Here is a 25,888-nt window from a genome sequence, read left to right on the forward strand (position 1 = left end):
CGGGGCTTATATTTTGAGTTTTTTTTAACATACGTAGTCATCGTTTCACAACAAAACCTTAAAACAGCTGACTACGTATATTAAGAAAAAAAGACATAGATTAACCCCGCCCACCCACCCTATCGCTATCGTGACGATTTTTCCTACACGTCGTGAGCCAAGACATACAAAAATTTACCATTTTAATATGTTTTAAGTTTCTTGTTGTCAAAAGATGACTACGTATATTAAGAAATAAAGACAAAATGTAGTAGTACTGAAAAATTGAGTTTTGAAAAAGTTGACTAAAAATCCAGAAAAATTTTGAGACGTACATTGGGAGGTAGTGATTTGAAAATATAGTGTATCTGTGGCCCCGAGGCAAAACTTTAGAAATATTTGATTTGAAATTCATTTTTTCTAATGGTAAAAATATCCATTCAAAAAATAACCGCGATCTACAGAAGAACTTCTTTAGGTAATTTTAAAAGTAGTCGAAATTTTCGTAAATATTTATTATAATTTTCTATACAATGCAAAATAACGTTACGTAATATTGTTGTATTATACTGTCACATTACGTTGTTTTGTAACGTCATACAAACTTTATTAAGTATATCTCACATAGATTTTGATATTTTCAGTGCAGATAATTAACACAAAACTATTTGAGAAACGCGATTAAAGAATAACTTCTTTTCAGTATCTGGAAATTTTTGTTAAAAGAAAATATTTCACATTTAAAATCTTACCGCAGTAAAAGTGTCCAGGGTTAAATCTAATAGTTTCTCAGCTGAAAGGATCATAGGTTGTTTAGCTCGTTCCATTAACGTAAATATGATTTTTTGCGCTTCCACAGGATATTCGTACCACTGACTTAGATAAATAGCGGTTACAAGAGTGTCACTCTAAAAAAAAAAAAAAATTAATTACAATAGCTTTGCAAAAGCTTTTTGTAATTATAGTTTCATAGTCGCCAAAACCTGAATAAAATAAAACCTAGGTTATTAAGTGATCTATATGATTTAATTACCTCTTCATACAGAAGTGTTCCGAAGTAACAATAAAACAGTGCTTGCCAGTTTACAACGAAAAAGAAAATAATGTATTTAACAGCATCAATACTGACAAGAGGCACCTAAAATGTTTTCCTTCAAAGCCGGAGTTAAAAATTATTATTCTTACCGTTGTAATTGCAATGCAGATGAAACATAACACAGACGTCGTTCCCATAAACTGGTTAAATATAGTCCAAGAAAAACACTGCTCGTATTCACTAACAAACCTTAAAATAAGCGGAAATTAATGTCAATTAAATAACAGAAAAATCATACTTGAGTATTGCGTTGTGGTGCTCAACACATCCAATTAGCTGTTGATAAATACCAGTTTGAATTAAAGTTGAATTGGACCCATATTTTGAGAAATTTTGTAAATTCTGTAGTCTGTGTTTTAAAATTTTTAACTGACTGACAGCCTGAAACGCGAGTCCTCCAATCAACGGATCGAGTAGAGCAGTCGCAAAACCAACATATACAATAGCTAAAATTGATATAAAATGATTTATTTTTATACTTAGTTAGACCTACCAATGCACAGATAAACATATGTGGTGTAATAAATCACTGAGCTTTTGTTGATCGAATAGGGCAGCCACATTGGTAACGGCAACTCATTCTCATTGGACAACAACGCAGGAACTGCAGACAATATTTCAGCACTTGTAACACCACTGAGAAAGAGCTTTGTTATTATTTGACAAAGGAACACACTCTTGCTTAGAATTTCTTGCTTCGTTTCATCCCGTGGCTGAAATTCGTCACCATCGAAGTAACTGATGCACTTTTTAATGCGGTCATTTCCGTTTAAAAATGGCAGGAGTTTTAAAGCGTAGAATAGAGTTAAACCTATGAATACAACTTGTGTAAAATCGTACCCTTTCGCCACGAACATTTGTGCAGCCACCAACAAGACGACAACGACAAGTAAAAAAATGTATAAAATATAACCTTCTACTAGATGAAACTGGGATTGTTTTTCTGTGGGATACCATCGAATTATTTGCATTATTTTTATAATTATGACAAAACTTTGTTTAGTTGGGTTTTCCATCGTCACGATGATTTATTATATTATTTTACTTATTATATGCTGCTGCTACACGATTGCTTTAAGTTTTATAACGTAATTTTCCTTAGTCCTGCGTTTTTATTAAGTTAAACTGACTGAAATGAATTTTTCATCAAAGGAATGATCGGGAGACCACGAAATTTAACTATAGTCAGATTTAAAGAATACTAATTAGATAATAATAATTAGTGGGCGGCGGATTAAAGAGATTCGTAAATTATTTTATTTGCAGCTATAAAATTTACCAAGAAGTGTCTCTAGTTTCGTCAGACTGTGTACTTTATTTAGGCTTTAAATATAAGATATGTATATAACTAACTATACAGGGTGTTTTTAAATACATGTACAAAAAGTGTGACCTGACCAGTGAGCCTATAAAGTCTGAAAATTTTCTTCAAATTTTAAACTTAATGTCAGATAATCGACCTTTATCCAAACATTTTAGACACCACTGATGAATTACCAGTTGTTGGTACTTAATGTATTTTTATAAATTTTAGCAACCATGAAACCACGAAAAAAAAAATGTGAGGTAAGTGCATTGTACTTAATTCAGAAAATAGTGGATCAAACGACTTTTTCGAAACAATACGTAAGGGAAATAATAACTCGAAGTTTTCTGATTTTCACCTACAACCGTAAAACCGGCTGAAACCATTCGGAAAATAAAACAAAGGAATTAAATTAAAAGTATTTTTAATCTTGGAAATGTACACTGCAATCTCATTCTCACTTGTCTCTTCTCCTATTCAATGTATTACTAAATTCTTGTTTCTTATCTCTCTTTCGAGAATTTCTATTTTCTCCTTTTGCAGGATTATTTTTTCTTGAAATCTCCTTTTTCGACCATTATCTTCCTGTTTACTCGCATTATTTACTCTATTTGCCCTTCACATGATCTAATTTTTGCTTTATTCTTGTATTTCCATTGTCTATTTTTACTCTGCTCCGAGACTTAACACTCTTGTCAACTCTTCGCTATGTTTCACATACAATTTACAATTCCAAAGTGGTTATCAATAATTAGAATTCAATTTATATTTTAGTGAATGTTATTTAAAATGTCATCGTTTTTATCGTAATTTTATAGATGTTAATTATGCAGAAATAAATAATAATTTTTTTATACAAATTGGGACGTATTATTTATGATATCGGACATAGAAAATGTTTTGAATTGATCACTTTATCCCAAGAAAGAGGCATAGACCTTCAAATTACCCTAAATGGATTTCTCACGAACTAAAACATCTAATTAGTTTAAAAAAGCAAGTTCACAAAAAATATAAAAAATATCATAATTTTGTACATTATATGTTTTTTTTTTTTAATTTAAAATCTACCTTATACTTATATAAAATTTTGACAAGGCAATCTCATGGCTATTATATGACTGTAATGAATACTGAAATGCGTACTGATCCATCTCCTGCTTGGAAGTTTCTTAATGAAAAAATAAATGAGATTGCCATATGTAGACATAAACTTGAAATTTTATGTATAATAGTCAACAAACACTAACATAATATGACAGGGACCTATTTTGACAAAAAATTTGTTTTCGAGTAGCTGATCGAAATAAATGATCATGGTTTAAAAATGTCTATTCGTGAGGTGTTTGAGCACATTTCTCAAATAAAATCCTCCTCCAAATATGGTCCAGATGGGGTTCCAAGCATTCTCTTCAAAAACTGTGTCTTCACAATTTCTTTCCCATTGATTTTGTTATTTCAACCGTCGTTATATTATTCCCATTTTCAAAACTGGTTGGTGAACGGAATAGAACTGATAATTGCAGAGGAGTGTGTAACCAATGTGTTATTGAAAAGATTTTTGACTTCATTGTGTCTGAACAATTGCAGTGTATGTCATCCTGCATTATTTCTGAAAAACAACATGGTTTCGATAAAAATAGGTCGACTCTGTCAAACTTAGTAGAATACTATTGCTTTCTTAATTATGCTTTTGTCAATAAACTTAACGTCATTCTTAAGTGATAGACAGCAGCAGGTGAGAACTGACTTAATTTGTAAAATAAAAATTTATCCGGATAGAAATGAACAGGTCGAGTGTAATTCAGTGAGATAATTTTATGACAGATGGGAAAAATACGAAATTCAAAACAACTTTTTTACTCAAACACAAAAGCAACGTTTTTAACAATTAAAAAGAAAAGTGAATGTCTATCGTTCGATTTTAATCTTTCAAAAGTAAATTTAAATTTGTCTTCTATTTCATTTTTGAAATTTCTGTAGAATTGAAGTGGTGTGGTTCTGTAAGAATTTCTACGCTAAACATATAACGTTGCGACCTAGATTTCCAGGTAAGGTACCAAATGTATAGCTTGAAGCCAATTCTAGATGTAATTCTGAAAAATGGCAGAATTTTTATCTGTGAAAAAGGAAACTCTTTCAACCTGTCAGCTTTGTCTACAAAAATTTACCATTTTAAACATATTCTAAGTTTCTCGTTCTGAAAAAATGACTACGTGTATTAAGAAAAAAAGGGAAAATGTATGCCCCACCCACCCACCCTATCGCAATCGTAATCATTTTTTTTTATTTGTCGTTAGCAGGAGGGCGGAGTTTAATTGCCAATCTTGTTTTTCTAGAAGAAATTGATATGTGAAACCTGTTCTTGAGCAATCGTGTTGTTTAAAGCAAACTATTTCTATCTGGCTTTAATTATTTTCACTTAATATACATGGCATTTCTTGAACAATACGGTACTCAAAAACATGTCTTACATGGTAATTCCTTGCGGAGAAATAAGGATTTTGTAACTGAGCATCGCCCTCTTGCCTCACGACGAATAAAAGAAATCGTCACAAGTAAGGAAGGGTGGGTGGGCGGGGTTTATATTTTGCGTTTTATTTAATATACGCATTCATCGTTTAACAACAAAACCTTAAAACATATATTAAGAAAAAAAGGCATAATATTAACCCCGCTCACCCACCCTATCTCTATCGTGACGATTTTTCTTTCACGTCGTGAGCCAAGACATACAAAAATTTACCATTTTAAATATGCTTTAAGTTTCTGGTTGTGAAAACATGACCTCGTATATTAAGAAATAATATAGACAAAATATAGTAGTATTGAAAAATTGAGTTGTGAAAAAGTTGCCTAAAAAATCCAGAAAAATTTTGAGACGTACATTGGGAGGTAGTGATTTGAAAATATACTGTATATGTGGCCCCGAGGCAAAACTTTAGAAATATTTCATTTGAAATTCATTTTTTCTAATGGTAAAAATATCCATTCAAAAAATAACCGCGATCTACAGAAGAACTTCTTTAGGTAATTTTAAAAGTAGTCTAAATTTTCGTAAATATTATTATAATTTTCTATACAATGCCAAATAACGTTACGTAATATTGTTACTATACTGTCACATTACGTTGTTTTGTAGCGTCATACAAACTTTTTTAAGTATATCTCCCATAGATTTTGTTGCTTGGGTTTGTCGGAAAATCTGTTTATAACAAAATTTTTCAAAATGTTCATAAAATTTGATTCGGAAATTTTTATTATAAATTGGAAATGGGAAGTATAAATTCATCGAATGGTTGTATCGAAGACCTCTTTGGGGCCGCAGAAGTCGTATCCGCTTTCATTTCTTCGTTAACTACATTGGTTTTTCCAGAATCCTCCTCTGAAATATGAAAAATATATGCAAAATACGCCCAATTTCCGACAAATTTTCAACGAAATTCTCGAAATTTCACTAAATACATTTTCTTGTGGATTTCGGGCCACAGGAGTCATATCCACTTTCATTTCTTCGATAACTCCAATGGTTCTTCCAGAAGCGGCCTTTGAAATATGAAAAAAATATGCAATATACGCCCAAATTATGACCAAATTTCAACGAAATATTCGAAATTTCGCTAAATAGATTTTCTTGTAAATTTCGGGCCCCAGAAATCATATCCGCTTTCATTTGTTCGATAACTCCATTGCTTTTTCCAGAATCGTTATTTGAAAAATGAAAAAAAATATACAAAATACGCCCAATTTCCGACCAATTTTCAACGAAATTTTCGAAATTTCACCAAATACATTTTCTTCTAGATTTCGGGCCGCAAAAGTGATATCCATTTTCATTTCTTCGATAACTCCATTGGTTTTTCCAGAATCGCCCTTTGAAATATGAAAAAAATATGCGAAATACGCCCAATTTTCGACCAAATTTCAACGAAATTTTCGTAATTTCTCTAAATACATTTTCTTATAGATTTCGGGCCGCTGAAGTCATATCCGCTTTCATTTCTAAGATAACTCCATTGGTTTTTCCAGAATCGTACTTTGAAATATGAAATAAATATGCAAAATACGCCCAATTTCCTACCTATTTTCAACAAAATTTTCGAAATTTCACTAAATACATTTTCTTGTACACTTAGGGCCGCAGGAGTCATATCCGCTTTCAATTCTTCGATAACTCCTATGGTTCTTCCAGAATCGTCCTTTGAAATATGAAAAAAATATGCAAAATACGCCCAATTTCCGACCAAATTTTAAGGAAATTTTCAAAATTTCACTAAATACATTTTCTTGTAGATTTCGGGCCCCAGATTCATATCCACTTTCATTTCTGTGATAAATCCATTGGGATTTCCAGAATCGTCCTTTGAAATATGAAAAAAATATGCGAAATACGCCCAATTTCCGACCAAAGTTCAACAAAATTATAGAAATTTCACTAAAAACATTTGATTGTAGATTTCGGGACGCAGAAGTCATTGCCGCTTTCTTTTCTTCGATAAATCCATTGGATTTTCCAGAATCGTCCTTTGAAATACGTAAAAATATGCATAATACGAACAATTTTCAACGAAATTTTCGAAATTTTACAAAAAATTTTTTTTCTAGACTTCGGGCCGCAGAAGTCATATCCCATTTCATTTCTTCGATAATTCCATTGGTTTTTCCACAATCGTCCTTTGAAAAATGAGAAAAATATGCAAAATACGCCCAATTTCCGACCAATTTTCAACGAAATTTTCGAAATTTCACTAAATACATTTTCTTGTACATTTAGGGCCGCAGGAGTCATATCCGCTTTCATTTCTTCGATAACTGTAATGGTCCTTCCAGAATCGTCCTTCGAAATATACAAAAATATGCAAAATACGCCCAATTTCCGACCAAATTTTAACGAAATTTTCGTAATTTCACTAGATACATTTTCTTGTAGATTTGGGGCCGCAAAAGTCATATCCGCTTTCTTTTCTTCGATAACTCCATTGGTTTTTCCAGAATCGTGCTTTGAAATATGAAAAAAATATGCAAAATACGCTCAATTTCCGACCAATTTTCAACGAAATTTTCGAAATTTCACTAAATACATTATCTTGTAATTTCGGGCTGCAGAAGTCATATCCGCTTTCATTTCTTCGATAACTCTAATGGTCCTTCCAGAATCGTCCTTCGAAATAAGAAAAAAATTTACAAAATATTACAAATTTTAACGAAATTTTCGAAATTTCACCAAATATATTTTCTTGTAGACTTCGGGTCCCAGAAGTCATTTCAGGTTTCATTTCTTTGATAATTCCTACGGTTTTTACAGAATCGTTCTATGAAGTACATAAATACATGCAAAATACAACCAATTTTCAACGAAATTTTCGAAATTTCACTAAGTACAAAAAAATCATCTTATCTTAAGAATGGAGACAGCAAATCATCTAAGTAAATATAACGATTTCGTATTATAGTGGTAAACACGAGTTTAAACGTGGACAAAGGGATTACGTCAGACACAATCTTTAATTAAGAATTTTAATTTTTTTTTATTTATGTCTTTTTAGTTTAAGCGTTATAAATAGTGTCATATGAATATATATATTTTTTATCTGGTCTCATTTCTATTGCTAGTTTTTCTTGTCTTTAATTGTTATTTTAGATGAATTAATCAAGTAGTTTAAGTTTGTGTCCTTTTATGTCCTTTCATTGTAATTGGAGTTATCCGTCAATAAAATAATAGCAATAACGATATATATAAATATTAATAACTTTTACGTAAGTAATAACAAATAAATATATAAACTAAGAAAAACACGTGGGTTTTGCGTCTGTCACTCTTACTTCTAACTAGAGAGCGGATTTTATGGAATTTGCATATCCGTTATTTTTTGCATATAAGTCTTGATATTTAATATGTGAACGAATCATACTAATTAAAAATGAATACGGCTATAAAAAAATTGCATATTTGCATATATTTACCTTCTGTTGCATATTTCACGTGCATATTTTGCATTTTTATCAATTTTTGTGCTAATTTGAAAAAGAAATGCCATTCTATCGGCGAAATTTCATTAATCATATTGCAAATATTGTCCTGAGCTTCAAATAACTAGTAAAGATTTGGATTTTATGGTAGTTTGGAGAAACCACCGGGTGTTAAGCCATTCTTCCAGGTAAATTCGGGCTCTAATTACTTTTGTAAGTACTGTTCATTCCCAATATTTTTGTTCGTTACTTAAGTGTATTAATGGTACACAGAAAAAAGTCGTGTAAATTTACAATTATTTTACTGTTGCTTTTTATGTATTTTTTTACTTAAATTTAGTAAATTTACGTAAGTTAGCAGCATTGTGCATAAAATAAGTAAACTTGTGTCACTATTTGTATTTTCACAAGTCAAATTGAAAAAACACAATACAGAATCGCAATTGTAAATGTATATTCACTTTATAAATGAATTATACTTTATAATACCGTAAATATACTAACATTTTTTACAATTACTTCCAACTTTGTAAAATAATCCAGTCTACCGGTCAAATCACATGCATACTGTGAATTGTTGATGCTCACGCAATCATTACTATAACGCTTGCAGGTTATAACAAGTTGGTGTGCATTAGTTGTGGTAATATATTTTGTACAAAATAGTGTATTTTGTTGTTAACGGTAAGTACTTTACTATTCTGGTTTACTATTTTCCTCCAGTTACAAAAGTATACTTTCCAGGCGGATAATTACTTACTATAATTTGCTCATGTCATCTTTAATTGTTATGTTAATGCAATTTTTATCACAGGGTGATGATATGAATAATTTAAACGAAATTATCAAGGTGGCTGCGCCATGTGCAATTGAAATAGGCAAGTATTTAAAACGTCTTTGTACCTATAACATTTTAATGTATTTTTGTATTTTTCTAGAGAGCGATCCACAAACAATTTATCACGTAGTTTTAGAACGACAAGTAGTGATTCCAAGTGTTGTCACTTTAAAAGATGCAGTATCTTGGGCGTTTGGATTATATTTTATAATGAATTTAGAATATCCAGACGAAGTATCAGCAGTTTTGGAAATGATGCAAAGATTTTACATGTTCTTTTGTAATTTCGATTTACATTCAAAAAGTAAATATCACATTCAAACTTAAAAATACATTTCGTTGGAATATTACCCTTATTATCTCGGGTTACAAATTACCTGTGATTTTCACAGTAAATTTACAAGTAAACTTTTTTCTGTGTATGTTCTATGGTGGTCGAAGGGACGTTACCTTACCTATTGTTTTTGATGGCGAGTTTGCATTGAAAGGATTTAAAGCGATACAGGTGTGTCAATATGGCGACGATTAATTTATGGATTAAACCCTTTCCTGAAATTATTCTTCAAGAAGGAACTCTGTTTTGTCGCGCCTGCTCTAAACCGGTAAGGATATTTATACATCTGTGGACGTAGTACGCACTTTTTCTACTTAGAAAAGCATATTTTAGAATCACAGGAAAAACTTTTTGTTAGAATATTTCGAAAAATATTTAAAAATAAACTGTTACCAAAATAGTAATTAAATAGTCGATTACTACTATTTTTCAATTTGTTCCGTTTATATTTATTTTTTAGTATAACAATATTATCTTCAAAAATGTGATTTGTGTTAGTGAGAATTAATTAAACACTTTGCAATGTGATTTATGTATTTTTTGTAATACAACTTATGCTCGAAAAACCTATTTTTGTAATGTGTAAATAAATTTAGTTCGGTTATTACGATTTTTTTTTATTTTTGGAGCATATGCAAATGCATATCTCTGCATATATTAACAAAGTTACTGCATATTTGCATAAATTTGATGCATATCATATGATCATATTTTCCAAAATTTTGCTGCATATTTTCCGCTCTCTACTTCTAACAAATCATAATGAACCATTAGGTGTCACTTGTGTTGATCTCATTGATGTACACCGTGGAGAGGAAACGTTGTCGTCCCCGCATTCACCCGCCGTAATTACCCAATTTGCATGATGACAAGAGTAGCACTAAAGTAGCAGAGAGCGTGAGCTGTATACTCCAGTGTACGTTTAACAGTAAAGAAATGCATAAATTCCTGATTGTTGTTATTATGGTCTTGGTTAAAAATGCTTATACAGAGCGCATTGTTGGTAAGTTGATTTCTTCTTTGTATAACTCTATTTTGAAAATAAAGTAATATGTGTATAATAATTTTTGTTTACTCATTTTGGGAAAAAAATTATGTTAAATACCGGCAACCATGAAATATAATAATTGCATTAACTTTGGTGTCGTTAAACTAAGTACCTCATTTGTCCCCCTTTTAACTCATTTCAACGTCTTTATTTTTTTTATAGGACCGCCTTGCATCATTAAATCATCTAGCACTCCAGGTAGGTGTCTAGTGCCACACATCTGCAGGATGATTGAAGAGGTAGCAGGGCTTTGGAGAAAACTACCAAAATACACTTATTGTAAAGAAAAAGCTAGCGAAATATCCCTTGTTTGTTGTCCAGAAATTTATCAACCAGGTTACATAACTGAAAACAGTACGTAAAAATGAACTTCGTGCGCATCGAAAATAAAACAACAATCAAATTACGTTTAAGAATGTAGAGAATATGCTTCCCTCAAAGAAGAGAAACAATTATGTGTTCGCAATACTAGTCCGACTAGCATAACAAACTTTCCCCATATAGCGCTATTAGGATATCCCGGCCAAGAAAATTGGCCTGAAACTCAGTGGCTTTGTATGGGAGCACTTATCAGTGAACAATATGTTTTAACAGAAGCACATTGTATATCGCGCCGCTGTGAGTATAATGTGTAAGTTTTGAAATTATAATTTAACGTTGACGTCTGTTATTTTATGTGCATAATAATTGAGAGATAATTTTGAGTTGGGTGGATGTACGAGTAATTTTTTTCACTTTGTTCCCTGTATTATATAACTTAATGTTTTTTTTCTCTTTTCTACATCCTCTTCAAAGTTGATGCTCAGTTTTATTGCACCATCACACTCGGCTAGTATTTGAAATCATTCATTTTTAAGGATCTCCCTGTTTTAGGAGTGAACCAACGGTGGTGTTGTTAGGGGTCACGAATAGTGATGATACTAACCACAGACAGGAAATAAAAGTTTCAAAGACAATATTACATCAAGATCCCTCTAACAAACAGGAGATAGCACTAGTAAAATTAGAAAAACCAATAGAAATGAGTTCGTATGTGCGTCCGGCATGCCTAAAGGCATATGTTGACATTCCTGTTACAAAAGTTTTTGTTACCGAATGGCGTCTTAAGCGTGATGCAAGAGTCAAGAGTAAAGAGTTGATCCAAGTGAAATTACATATTCCAAAAAAGCCATGTTATGATGGCCCAGTAAATCCATATGCACATGATTTCCATATTTGCACAAGTCCACAGCGACATCGTAAGGTTAGTTAAATACTCTTTCTCATCTACAGTGATCTATAGAGTCAACAGAAGATAGAAATCAGAATTGTTTTTTTATTTTTAAGAAATTATGCAGCAATCAAATTCAGTGTTTTTAAAATCTAAAACATGCGAATATTCTTTTGAACCATTCTTATCTGTAGGAATTTTTAGAATGCGAGTCTTGATCGTGTTGGTAGTCCATTGTATATATATCACAATAACAATTCTACCTCGTGTATGTACGACATAGTTGGTGTGACTTCGGAAAGAGGACTGTATAATCAACCAGATCTAAACACACGAATTAGTTACTGGTTCATTAAGTGGATTGAAGATGAAGTTTGGCCTGAGAAAAGTCAACCAAAGAAGTTATTTACATGAGGGCTTGTAGTACAATTCTCACTATATTTGCAAATAACTAGCAAAGATCGGTGTGAACCTGTGAACGTGTGTGTGAGCTGTGTAGATAGGTGCTCTGAGTTTTATGTGATTTTCTGTGGTATTTCAAACAATTAATTATTAATAATTTTACAGTAAGTGAAGTCATATTCTGGGTTTATTTGACAATATTTTTTCCCTTGCATTACTGCTTTTTTAAGACAAATATTAAGTTTTTATTCTTCCTTATATCGAAATTCGATGCGATCGATACGTTTTACGGCTTGTTTTTCTTACTTTATTTAGATATCTTTTTACAAACACTGATAAAATTGTCGATGTAGCAACAAAATCAGTGGATTTTATAGTCATAAAGGTGAAAAGTGTAATTCTAGCACTCATTCAATTAAAATTCAGCTGATTTTTTTAACAACCCTTGTTATACATCCATACCGCTATTTTAAATTCCTATTTTCAACATGAGTACTTGCCAAAAATGTAAATGCTCAGTAATTGATCACGTAACATGTTCTAAATGTAAAAGCTCATTTCATCCTAGCTGTCTCAGAATATATAAAAACTACTCTACAGTTTCTAATGATAGTACAACGGTTAACGGTTGCCCTCGCTGCGAAAAAAATCAAATAACCTCAGCAGTAGGATCTACTCAGATACGCCCATCTCTTCCTGAGCCTGATGATTCTTTGATCACTTTACTTCGCAATCAAATTGATTCTTTACAAACCGATTTAGAAGACCTTAAAAAATCATATAAAGAATCTGTACAACACATGGTAGTGAATATGGAGCAATATCTAGGTAGATTATTTGATGACTTACGTAAAGAATTAATAACATCATTAAATAATAATATCAAAAAAGAAGTTGACTCTCTGAAACCAACTTTGCAGGATTTTTGCCGTGAATCATTTGAACCTTTATTGCGTATGCTACCAAATCTCCAATCTACTCATGAATCGAATATTATCGAATCCAACAAACCACCATCATCTAGAAAATCAAAAACATCACAGTCGCCACAATTAACAAAAAAACGCAAAATTATTTTATTAGCTGACGAAAAAGGACGAAATTGTGTTGACTTAATGAATGATTACCTTCCACATAATGAATCTGATTTATTATCAGTAGTTAAACCAAATGCATCTTTGACTGGCTTAACGGACTGCGATAATGAAACTTTGATCTTAGCAATGATGATTACTTAATTATATTTGGTGGCAATCTGGAGGTAAAAAATGGCAAAGTATCTGATGTGGACACGTTGCATAAAACATTTCGCGATAAGTTTAAAAAAAATAAAACAGTTATTGTAGGATGTCCGTATTTTAATGGTCGTTCTGATAGGAACAAGTCGGCTTATGAATTAAATTGCAATTTACGTAACATAGCTACACAGAGTATAAATCTTGAAAGATATTCGTATTTGGATCCCAATGAGCTTTTATACAATCAATTTAAAACTGATGCTGTCATATTTAACCAAGCTGCTAAAAGAAATATAATTAAAAACATAGTTCATCACATAATTTGTAACACGGATAATTCCTCTGCTACTTTAAATATGAACGTACGACGTCCCTTTACTCACAAGAATTATCCTCACAGCAGCTCATCTAATCGTCATATGATAAAAAATTTATCCTCGAGAAACAATTCTCATTTTTTATAGATAATTCCGTTGCGCCTAATTTTTTGGTTAACAATTCCACTCGTTTTTCCACTTCTCGTAACAACAACACTACTCTCCACGATATTTACCATAATGGTAAGGCATCAAAATCCAAGTGCACATTATTATATTCTAATATTTCCACACAGAAATCGTCGCAAATATTTTGCTATCAAAACACGAGAGGGTTATGCACTAAAATAACAGAATTCTATTCTACATGCTCAGGTCTTATACACTACGACATCATTGGTTTAACGGAAACCTGGCTTAACAGCAGCATAAATAATGCGGAATTTTTCGACCTTAACAAATACAACATCTTCAGGACTGACCGAAATAATGACACTACGGGTCTGAAAAGTGGTGGAGGTGTATTACTAGCTATTGACCAGCGACTAAATGCTGAGCTGATAAAATTTGATCGCTCTGATAACAGTATAAATATATCACCCCTAATAGATTTTTTGTTAGTAAAGCTTGGTTCCCATTCTCGCACATTATTTGTATTGCTTATATATATTCCTCCCTCCTGTGATAGCACAGCTTATGATGTTTTCGTCGACTATCTACTATCCTTAGAATGTCTTTTCGGATCTGAGTTACTCTTTCTTGGTGACTTTAACGTTCCCGAATTTGTCCAATCCATATCTAGTTGCTCTAATTTTAAATATCTTTCTAGTCTAAACCAACTAATGAACTTTTTTGACATGAAACAGTGTAATCATATCTTGAACGCTAATAATAGACTACTAGATCTTGTTCTAGTCACTAACCACAGCCAGTGCACTGTCTCTAGAGCAGGTGAATGTCTAGTCCCAGAGGACAAGCACCATCCAGCTTTGGATATTGATTTTAAATTTACTAGTTACTGCCATAAAAACATAACCTCGGTAAATGAGAATGAATTCAATTTTAAAAAAAGTAATTTCGTCCTGTTATATTCGCTATTATATGAAACAAACTGGTCATCCCTTAACCATTTCTCAGATGTAAATGAAGCTGTTACTAAATTCTATAATATGTTATATGAGATTTTTGAAAAATGTGTTCCGAAAAAAAGGAAACCAACCACGCGCATTTATCCTCGGTGGTTTAATGGCCAAATAATCCATATGTTAAAACAAAAGACGTCGGCATGGAAACGCTACAAAAAGTCTAGTACGCCAGAGGACTTCGGTTTATTTAAATCCCTTAGGGCAAAATTAAAATCTGATATTAAGGCAGCTTACTCTGATTACATAAAAAATATAAACCAAAACATCAAAAGTGATCCAAAACATTTCTGGTCCTTTATAAAATCAAAAAATAATGCAGATACAATTCCATCTACAATTACATATGAGGGTGATACTATTCATGATCCTCAGCGGATAGCGGATAATTTTGCGCACTATTTCTCTAAATCCTTCACCAAATCGTCAATAAACGCAAATCCACAGCCTTCTAACTACCATGCAAACCTAATCCACATCAGTATGGTAACGGAAAAACAAGTACTGTCTGCAATCAAAAAATTAAAAGCTGCTACAACGTCTGGCCCTGACTTAATACCCGCCTTTACCATAAGGGACTGTGCGCACATATTTGTAATTCCATTAACAATCTTATTTAATATAATTTTAAAAACATCTACATTTCCTCAAAAATGGAAACTCTCACGTATATGTCCAGTCTTTAAAAAAGGTGATAAATCAGATTTAGAAAACTATAGACCGATCTCTATAATTAATAACTTTTCCAAAATTTTTGAACATCTTTTATATGCAAATATTTACGATAATGTCGCTACTGTTCTATCGTCAACCCAACATGGATTTGTAAGAAAACGTTCAACTGAAACGAATCTCGTAACTTTGACACAGTTTATATCCGAGGCCTTAGATAACCAACAACAAGTCGACGTCATTGACACAGACTTTTCTAAAGCGTTCGACAAGATCAATCATCGTCTTTTACTGTGGAAATTAAATAACAACTTTGGTTTTTCGAATGGTCTGATAAAATTAGTGGAATCATACTTAAATGACAGGTTACTTTATGTCAATGTAAAAGGATTTAAATCGAAAGCATTTAAACAAGTCAGTGGCGTACCCCAAGGCTCTGTTCTTGGGCCATTGTTTTTCAATATCTTCATCAATGACATAGTAGATGTTATTGATGTACCCTCCCTAATGTTTGCTGATGATCAAAAACTATATTCTGTTATAAAATCATATGATGACAGTGAACGTCTACAGCAAAACTTAAATTAAATATACCAATGGTGCCTAAATAACTATCTTATTTTAAATACCGGAAAATGTCTAGTAATGTCATTCACACATAAACTAACGCCGTTAACTTATGTTTATGAAATTAACGGCATTCAGCTTGCGAGACCCAATGTTATGCGTGATCTTGGAGTTATCTATGATCCAAAACTCAGTTTTAAATATCATATCGATTCGATTGTTAGCTCTGCTTTTAAATCTTTAGGGTTCATACTACGAAATGGTCGCCTTTTTAATGATGTCGATACTTTGAAATTACTGTATACTGCATATGTCAGATCACATCTTGAGTATGCATCGCTGGTGTGGTCACATTTGTATAACATTTACATATCAGAATTAGAGAGGGTCCAGCGCAGGTTTCTTAAAACAGCTTCGTATTTATCGGAAGGGGTTTACCCCCCACAAGGCTATCCGCAAGAATTGCTACTGAGAAAATTTAGTTTGAATTCTCTAGTTACAAGAAGAATTGAACACTCCATCCTATTTCTTTTTAATCTCATACACGGGCGACATGAATGTGTTTGTATACTAAATCAGTTGGATTTCAAGATTCCTGTACGCGACACTAGAAGTAACGACACTTTCTACATCAAGACTTCTAGGACCAACATTATGTCCAATTCACCTCTCATCTTCATGCTCGCCAACTACACCTGTATCCAAGATAATATCGACATTTTTAATTCAACCTCAAATGATATAAAAAAACAATTTCGACCTGAACATCCGTAAGTCACCTATCTGCACATGTTATTATTAGTTTATTTTTGTTTTGTTATAAGTATTGTATTTTTATGTATGTATGATTACCTTGTCCTGTTATTGGGCCTTAAGCCCGTTGGGCACTGTATTGAAATAAATAAATAAATAAATAAATAAAAATAAAACTGCTCCCATTTATCCCTTTTGTTATCCTCTCTTTCCTCAAAGTACATTATTTACAAATTTTATTGTGCCAGTGTTTATACATGTCTTAAAATAATATTTCTTTGCTACTTGCACAAAATTTGTATAGAAATTTTCAGCAAGGGAGTTTTTTTATTACTGAAGATCAGCGCCAAAATTGTAGATTATAGTATACAATAATTTTTGTATTGGAGTAGTGTTTTTGACAACGATCTTTGTCTTCTTGGTAAACATTTTTCAACTCGAGGAATGTCTTCCGCAAGGTACATACACTAACTGACTACTCGAGAGATTTTGGCAGTTTTTCGAAACAATTTCTTATATTCAATTTTTGAAATTTGTGTAGAATCCAAAGGTGTTATGTACTGTTAAAATGATGTGGTTCTGTAAGAATTTCTTGATTAAACATATAACGTTACTACCTAGATTTCCATATAAGGTACCAAATGTATAGCTTGCCAATTCTAGATGTAATTCTGACAACTGGCTTGAATTCAGATTGTGAAAACAAACTCTTTCAACCTGTCATCTTTATCTACAAATATTTACCATTTTAAACATGTTCTAAGCTTCCCGTTCTGAAAAAAAGACTGCGTATATTAAGAAAAAAGGGAATATATAAGCCCCACCCACCCACCCTATCTCAATCGTGATGATTTTTTTTATTTGTCGTTAGCAGGGGGGCGGAGCTTAATTGCCTACTCCTTGTTCTTCTAGGAGAAATTGCTATGTGAAACCTGTTCTTGAGCAATCGTATTGTTTAAAGCAAACTATTTCTATTAAGTAAAAAAGAAAGCCAAGAGATAAGCCCCACCCTTCCCGATCTCAATCTGGTTTAAATTTTCACTTAATATACATGGTATTCTTTGAACAATACGCCACTCAAAAACATGTGATTTTGCAATTAAGCTCCTCCCTCTTGACTCACGACGAATAAAAGAAATCGTCACAATTGGGGAAGGGTGGGTGGGCGGGGCTTGTATTTTGCTTTTTTTTTAATATACGTAGTCACCTTTTCACAACAAAATCTTAAAACAGCTGACTACATATATTAAGAAAAAAAGATATAATATTAACCACGCCCATCCGCGCCACCTCTATCGTGACGATTTTTCCTACACATCGTGAGCCAAGAAATACAAAAATTTACCATTTTAAATATGTTTTAAGTTTCTTGTTCTCAAAAGATGACAACGTATATTAAGAAATAAAGACAAAATATAGTACATAGAGAAAAACACTTTCTTGAAATAAGAATTTTAATTTATTTGAATGTCATTTCTTCGAGCGAAAAATATTTGTTTTGTATGAAAATTAATATTTTTGATAGGAATAAATGAATTTGTTTGACTTATATTCTTGTTTTTTTGTGTTTAAAAAATTGGACATCTTTCACCCAAGACGATGAAGTATCACACTAAAAAAATATTTAATTAAATTTCAGAAACAATTCAAGTATGTTAAGACAATGTGACGATTTCATTAGTTCAAAAAAATGTAGACTTGATAAATATTTTTCGAAAATAATATTGCATTTTATTTGAATCAAATAAATATTTAATTGGACTGTGCATTACGTGATATGTTTTAACCAATCATGATGCAGCTTCTCAGTTCGCCGTGAAACTTGTTATGAAAACGCATGCATTGGCAAAAGATGTGGAAGTGGTTTGGTGCTGTGTAAAAAATGGAAGATTTTTTTATTCAAAACGGCTTGCAACACATTTTGGAAACATTTAAAGGTAGGTACATAAATGGTGTACTAGATTAGTAATGGAAGAATTCATGCAGTTAGCATGCATGTTGTACGGTAATTTTCGTATGGTGAGTTGCAGTATTTTTCCGGTATTCAATTTTTATTAAAAATGTTCCAGAACCCTCACAGAGTGCTAAGGACAGTCAAATTTGGCTTTTGCATAATCGTGAAACTGTAGAAGATGTACTACAACATTGGAAAAATGCTTATGAAATAAGAAAATTTTGTAATAACAAGAACGGGACAAAAGAATATTTTCTTAATGAATGGCCGATTTTGAATGAGCAGATAGCTATAGAACTGGTGAAAATTATTCTAAATACAAAATTAAATCCTCAAGTAAAGTGTTCATATTTTTTAGGTCTCATACGACTTCAAACAGATGTTCCAACTTGAATTAACCGCAATTGATTTAGAAAATGCTTTTGAAACATTCTTTGATTCTGTAATTCATAAAAGAAGGAGTAGTTTAAATGCAACTGATGAAACGTTTACACAGTTACTTGCTGGGAATATTACCACAGGTATTTAAATACATACATGACCATATCTAATGTAACTATTGTTTATACACATTAAATTGAAGTAGCAATTTTTTAGCCGGTATATTATAGATATTAACATTTTCAGATTCAAAGAATGCCATTAAACTCTACTTGCTGTTTTCTTTAGTACCAATTAAAGGGAGAACCAGAATTGGTCAAAAACATTGGAAACCTTTTAGAACAGAAAGTCGTGATGGATTCTTTTTACACGTAAAGGTGCCTGGAGATACTGAAAAAGCAAAACAGGAGAAAATTGACTATAATTACTGCAGAGGTACAACTGTTCAACCGTATATCATTTTAGTAGGACCTAGTTTGAATAATATTTCAGCGGCATATGTTGTTGTTAACAATAACATCTATAAAAATATTTCGGTGTTAGATGCAATTGATTTTTGTTTTAAAATTATCCATGTTCTTGACGCACGATACCCATTTGAATGCCAGCATGTGTGGTATTTGATTCAGTGGTTGATATATAAAATACAGACCAAAACAGTCTTAAAAATTCCATATGTTCAAGATCTACTGTAAAAATCACGTTATCTTAATTTTATACATCTTATATTGGTAAGTTTTTATTTTTCTTAGGTAAAAGTATTAAGTTAGTATATTTTTTGCATTCCTATTTGTGTTGAAATCAACATTGTTTTCCTTTTTTATATATAAACAATATAAAATACTCTTGAGTTTTATTCAAAACAGCACTTTCATAATTTAAATAAACCTTAGAATTGATACAAATAATTCAATATTTTAATTGAAAGAAATATATAATTGACTGGAATAAGTAAAGATTGTCTTAATACAAATACATGTAAATGTTGTTTCAAATAATTTTATTATAAAGTATAAAGTAACTGTTTTTCAATTCAAACATATATTTATTTAACTTTGGAGATATTTACAAACAAATGTTATTTTATTATAAAGAAATAATTTTTTGAATATATCAAAGAAATAAAAATAGGAAAACAAATAAATATTTCATTCCAGGTATAGAAATAACATATTTCTTTGGGCAAAACAAAATTTATTCTCCTTAAACAATCTTTTTTATCTGTGTAGTTTGAAAAATTGAGTTGTGAACGAGTTGCCTAAAAATCCACAAATTTTTTTAGCGATTTGAAAAATATAGTGTATCTGTCGGCCCGAGGCAAAATTCTAGAACCATTCAATTTGAAATTAATTTTATTTAATGGCAAAAATATCCTTGCTTCAAAAAATAAGGTCAGGAGATCGCAATCTACGGAAGAACTTCTTTAGGTAATTTTAAAAGTAGTCGAAATTTTCGTAAATATTATAGATTTCTATACAATGCAAAATAACGATACAAAATATTGTTATATTGTACTGTCACATGACATTGTTTTGTAACGGTATACAAACTTTGTTAACTATAGCTCCCATAGTGTTTGTTGCTTGGGTTTGTCGGAAATGTGTGAATAACAAAATTTTTCAACACGTTCATAAAATTTGGTTTTGAAATTTTTATTATAAATTGTAAATGTATAAATTCATCGAATGGTTGTATCGAAGACATCTTTGGGGCCGCAGAAGTCGTATCGGCTTTCATTTCTTCGAAAATTGCAATGGTTCTTCCAGAATCGTCCTTTGAAATATACAAAAATATGCAAAATACACCCAATTTCCGACCAATTTTCAACGAAATTTACGAAATTTCACTAAATACATTTTCTTATAGGTTTGGGGCTGCAGAAGCCATATTCGCTTTCATTTCTTTGATAACTCCTATGGTTCTTCCAGAATCTTCCTTTGAAATATGAAAAAAATATGCAATATACGCTCAATTTCCGACCAATTTTCAACGAAATTTTCGAAATTTCACTAAATAGATTTTCTTGTAAATTTCGGGCCGCAGAAGTCATATCCGCTTTCATTTCTTCGATAGCTCCATTGGTTTTTCCAGAAGTCCTTTGAAAAATGAAAGAAATATGCAAAATACGCCAAATTTCCGACCAATTTTCAACGAAATTATCGAAACTTCGCTAAACACACTTTCTTGTAGACTTCAGGCTACAGAAGTCATATCTGCTTTCATCTATCCGATAACTTCATTGGTTTTTCCAGAATCGTCTTTTGAATATGAAAAAAATATGCTAAATACGCCCAATTTCCGACCAAATTTTAACGAAATTTGCGAAATTTCACTAAATACATTTTCGTGTAGATTTCGGGCCGCAAAAGTCATCTCCGCTTTCATTATTTCGATAACTCCAATGGTTCTTCCAGAATCGTCCTTTGAAATATACAAAAATATGCAAAATACACCCAATTTCTGACCAATTTTCAACGAAATTTACGAAATTTCACTTAATACATTTTCTTGTAGATTTGGGGCCGCCGAAGTCATATCCGCTTTCATTTCTTCGATAACTCCATTGGTTTTTCCAGAATCGTCCTTGGAAATATAAAAAAAATATGCAATATACGCTCAATTTCGACCAAATTTCAACGAAATTTTCGAAATTTCACTAAGTACATTTTCTTGTAGATTTCGGTCTGCAGAAGTGATATCCATTTTCATTTCTTCGATAACTCCATTGGTTTTCCCAGAATCGTCCTTTGAAATATGAAAAAAATATGCGAAATACGCCCAATTTTCGACCAAATTTCAACGAAATTTTCGTAATTTCTCTAAATACATTTTCTTATAGATTTCGGGCCGCTGAAGTCATATCCGCTTTCATTTCTAAGATAACTCCATTGGTTTTTCCAGAATCGTACTTTGAAATATGAAATAAATATGCAAAATACGCCCAATTTCCTACCTATTTTCAACAAAATTTTCGAAATTTCACTAAATACATTTTCTTGTACACTTAGGGCCGCAGGAGTCATATCCGCTTTCAATTCTTCGATAACTCCTATGGTTCTTCCAGAATCGTCGTTTGAAATATGAAAAAAATATGCAAAATACGCCCAATTTCCGACCAAATTTTAACGAAATTTTCAAAATTTCACCAAATACATTTTCTTGTAGATTTCGGGCCGCAGAAGTCATATCCGCTTTCATTTCTTCGATAACTCCATTGGTTTTTCCAGAATCGTCCTTCGAAATATCACAAAAATATGAAAAATAAGACCAATTTCGGACAAATTTTCAACTAAATTTTCGAAATTTCACTAAAAACATTTTCTTGTAGGTTTGGGGGTGCAGAAGTCATATCCGCTTCCATTTCTCACACAACTCCATTGGTTTTTCCAGAATCGTCCTTTGAAATAAGTAAAAATATTTATAATACGGCCAATTTTCAACGAAATTTTCGAAATTTTACTAAATACAGTTTTTTGTAGAGTTCGGACCGCAGAAGTCATATCCGCTTTCATTTCTTTGATAAGTCCAATGGTTTTTCCAGAATCGTCTTTTGAAATATGAAAAAAATATGCTAAATACGCCCAATTTCCGAGCAAATTTCAAGGAAATTTTCGAAATTTCACCAAATACATTTTCTTGTAGATTTCGGGCCGCAGAAGTCATATCCGCTTTCATTTCTTCGATAACTCCATTGGTTTTTCCAGAATCGTCCTTCGAAATATTTAAAAATATTTTCAACGAAATTTTCAAAAAAAATCATCTTATCTTAAGAACGGAGACAGCAAATCATCTGAGTATATAACGGTTTCGTATCATATTGGTAAACACGAGTTTGAACGTGGACAAAGGAATTACTTCAGACACAATCTTTAATTAAGAATTCTATTTTTTTTTTATGAATGTCTTTTTAGTTTAAGCGTTATAATTAGTGTCATATGGATATATATTTTTTTTTTCTGGTCTCATTTCTATTGCTAGTTTTTCTTGTCGTTAATTGTTATTTTAGATGAATTAATGAAGTAGTTTAAATTTGTGTCCTTTTATGTCCTCTTATTGTAATTGGAGTTGTCCGTTGTCCGTCAATAGAATAATAACAATAACGATGCATGTAAATATTATTAACTTTTACGTAAGAATAACAAATAAATATGTAAACTAAGAAAAACTTACTCTTACTTCTAACAAATCATAGTGAACTATTAGGTGTCACTTGTGTTGATCTTATTGATGTACACCGTGTAGAGGAAACGTTGTCGTCCCTGCATTCACCCGCCGTAATTACCCAATTTGCATGATGATAAGAGTAGCACTGAAGTAGCAGAGAGCGTGAGCTGTATACTCCAGTGTACGTTTAACAGTAAAGAAATGTATAAATTCCTGATTGTTGTTATTATGGTCTTGGTTAAAAATGCTTATACAGAGCGCATTGTTGGTAAGTTGATTTCTTCATTCTATAACTCTATTTTGAAAATAAAGTAATATGTGTGTATAATAATTTTTGTTTTCTCATTTTGGGAAAAATTTATGTTAAATACCGGAAACCATGAAAGAAATTTTGTACCTAGTTATATTTTTCTAAAATGCTTGTATAATAATTGCATTAATTTTGGTGTCGTTAAACTAAGTGCGTCATTTGTCCCCCTTTTAACTCATTTCAACGTCTTTATTTTTTTTATAGGACCGCCTTGCATGCTTAAATCATCTGACACTCCAGGTAGGTGTCTAGTGCCACACATCTGCAGGATGATTGAAGGGGTAGCAGGGCTTTGGAGAAAACTACCGCAATATACTTATTGTGAAGAAAAAGTTAGCGAAATATCCCTTGTTTGTTGCCCAGAAATTTATCAACCAGGTTACATAACTGAAAACAGTACGTAAAAATAAACTTCGCGCCCATCGAAAATAAAACCATAATCAAATTACGTTTAAGAATGTAGAGAATATGCTTCGATCTTAGAAGAGAAACAATTATGTCTTGGCAGTATTAGTCCGACTAGCAGAACAAACTTTCCCCATATTGCGCTATTAGGATATCCCGACAGAGAAAATTGGCTTGAAACTCAGTGGCTTTGTATGGGAGCACTTATCAGTGAACAATATATTTTAACAGACGCACATTGTGTATCTCAGCGCTGTGAGTATAAAGTGTAAGTTGTAAAATAATAATTCAGTTGGTCAAAAATAATTTTTCAATGAACGAGTAACGAAATGTTACTTTTCCGGCATGTTAGTTATCTCAAATTATGCCAATCAATAACTTTGACGTCTGTTATTTTGAGCTGGGTGGACATACGAGTAATTTTTTTCACTTTGTTCCCTGTGTTATATAACTTAATGTTTTTTTTTCTACATCCTCTTCAATGTTGGTACTCAGTTTTATTGCACTATCACACTCGGCTAGTATTTGAACTCATTAATTTTTAAGGATCTCTCTGTTTTAGGAGTGAACCAACGGTAGTGTTGTTAGGGATCGCGAATGGTGATGATACTAACCATAGACAGAAAATAAAAGTTTCAAAGACAATATTACATCAAGATCCCTCTAACAAACAAGAGATAGCGCTAGTAAAATTAGAAAAACCAATAGAAATGAGTGCGTATGTGCGTCCGGCATGCCTAAAGGCATATGTTAACATTCCTGTTACAAAAGTTTTTGTTACCGAATGGCATCTTAAGCCTGATGCAGAAATCATCAGTAAAGAGTTGATCGAAGTAGAGGTAGATGTTCTAAAAGGACCCTGTAATAATGGTCCAACAAATCCATATGCACATGATTTCCATATTTGCACAAGTCCACAGCGACATCGTAAGGTTAGTTAAATAATCTTTCTCATCTACAGTTACCTATAGAGTCAACAGGAGGTAGAAATCAGAATTGTTTTTTTATTTTTAAGAAATGATGCAGCAATCAAATTCAGTGCTTTTAAAATCTACGACATGCGAATAGTCTTTTGAACCCTTCTTATCTTTAGGAATTTTTAGAATGCGAGTCTTGATCGTGTTGGTAGTCCATTGTATATATTTCACAATAACAATTCTAAGTCGTGTATGTACGACATAGTTGGTGTGACTTCGGAAAGAGGACAGGATGATCAACCAGACCTAAACAGACGAGTTAGTTACTGGTTCATTAAGTGGATTGAAGATGAAGTTTGGCCCGAGGAAAGTCAACCAAAGAAGTTATTTACATGAGGGCTTGTAGTACAATTCTCACTATATTTGCAAATAACTAGCAAATAAAGCTGCTCCCATTTATTCCTTTTTTATCCTGTCCTTTCTCAAAGTACATTATTTACGTATTTTATTGTGCTAGTGTCTTTACATGTCTTAAAATAATATTTCTTTGCTACTTGCACAAAATGTGTATAGAAATTTTCAACAAGGGAGTTTATTTTATTATTGAAGATCAGCGCCAAAGTTGTAGATTATGGTCTACAATAATTTTTGTATTGGAGAAGTATTTTTTGACAACGATCTTTGTCTTCGTGGTAAACATTTTTCAACTCGAGGGATGTCTTCTACAAGGTACATACACTAACTGAGGTATTGTCATGCAAGTATTATTTGACGCACGATTTGAGTTCAAACATTCTTGACTGAAAGACAACAATTGTTATACATTTATGCGAATTTTTTAATTAAGTTATTTTATTAAAATATTTATTTGAGTTGACTTGCGCG

General features: G+C 31.9%; 3 protein-coding genes across 3 annotated transcripts; 2 read left to right on the forward strand and 1 right to left on the reverse strand.

Annotated features, from left to right (window-relative positions):
- Positions 1-643: 643 nt before the first annotated feature.
- LOC135128872 (odorant receptor 4-like) lies at positions 644-1,932 on the reverse strand. The gene is made up of 7 exons (XM_064055949.1): positions 1,752-1,932; positions 1,569-1,679; positions 1,314-1,521; positions 1,165-1,264; positions 1,013-1,117; positions 732-887; positions 644-685 (listed from the first exon to the last, which is right to left on the reverse strand). Exons 1-7 carry the CDS (start codon positions 1,930-1,932, stop codon positions 644-646), a joined length of 903 nt encoding a protein of 300 aa, XP_063912019.1.
- Positions 1,933-10,415: 8,483 nt separating this feature from the next.
- LOC135128614 (venom protease-like) lies at positions 10,416-17,034 on the forward strand. Its single transcript, XM_064055540.1, has 5 exons — positions 10,416-10,526; positions 10,734-10,925; positions 10,986-11,202; positions 11,445-11,814; positions 11,986-17,034. Exons 1-5 carry the CDS (start codon positions 10,460-10,462, stop codon positions 12,193-12,195), a joined length of 1,056 nt encoding a protein of 351 aa, XP_063911610.1. The 5' UTR covers positions 10,416-10,459; the 3' UTR covers positions 12,196-17,034.
- Positions 17,035-23,510: 6,476 nt separating this feature from the next.
- Positions 23,511-25,462, forward strand: LOC135129013 (serine protease snake-like). The gene is made up of 5 exons (XM_064056097.1): positions 23,511-23,639; positions 23,886-24,077; positions 24,138-24,354; positions 24,649-25,018; positions 25,190-25,462. The coding sequence occupies exons 1-5, from the start codon at positions 23,573-23,575 to the stop codon at positions 25,397-25,399; spliced, it is 1,056 nt and encodes a 351-aa protein (XP_063912167.1). The 5' UTR covers positions 23,511-23,572; the 3' UTR covers positions 25,400-25,462.
- The last annotated feature ends 426 nt before the right edge of the window (positions 25,463-25,888 follow it).

The sequence above is a fragment of the Zophobas morio genome, unplaced genomic scaffold, assembly GCF_036711695.1.
Source record: "Zophobas morio isolate AGI-343-1 ecotype UQ-CSIRO unplaced genomic scaffold, CSIRO_AGI_Zmor_V1 ptg000014l, whole genome shotgun sequence".
Lineage (NCBI taxonomy): Eukaryota > Metazoa > Arthropoda > Insecta > Coleoptera > Tenebrionidae > Zophobas > Zophobas morio.

Coding starts and splice junctions, on each gene's coding strand:
- LOC135128872 (XM_064055949.1), bottom strand. CDS start 1,932: ATGTTCGTGGCGAAAGGGTACGATTTTACACAAGTTGTATTCATAGGT. Junction 888..1,012: donor GAACACTTCTGTATGAAGAG/GTAATTAAATCA, acceptor TTTTTTTTTTAG/AGTGACACTCTTGTAACCGC. Junction 686..731: donor CCCTGGACACTTTTACTGCG/GTAAGATTTTAA, acceptor AAAAATTTCCAG/ATACTGAAAAGAAGTTATTC.
- LOC135128614 (XM_064055540.1), top strand. CDS start 10,460: ATGCATAAATTCCTGATTGTTGTTATTATGGTCTTGGTTAAAAATGCT. Junction 10,926..10,985: donor AGGTTACATAACTGAAAACA/GTACGTAAAAAT, acceptor ATTACGTTTAAG/AATGTAGAGAATATGCTTCC. Junction 11,203..11,444: donor CGCCGCTGTGAGTATAATGT/GTAAGTTTTGAA, acceptor TCCCTGTTTTAG/GAGTGAACCAACGGTGGTGT.
- LOC135129013 (XM_064056097.1), top strand. CDS start 23,573: ATGTATAAATTCCTGATTGTTGTTATTATGGTCTTGGTTAAAAATGCT. Junction 24,078..24,137: donor AGGTTACATAACTGAAAACA/GTACGTAAAAAT, acceptor ATTACGTTTAAG/AATGTAGAGAATATGCTTCG. Junction 25,019..25,189: donor GTCCACAGCGACATCGTAAG/GTTAGTTAAATA, acceptor AGGAATTTTTAG/AATGCGAGTCTTGATCGTGT.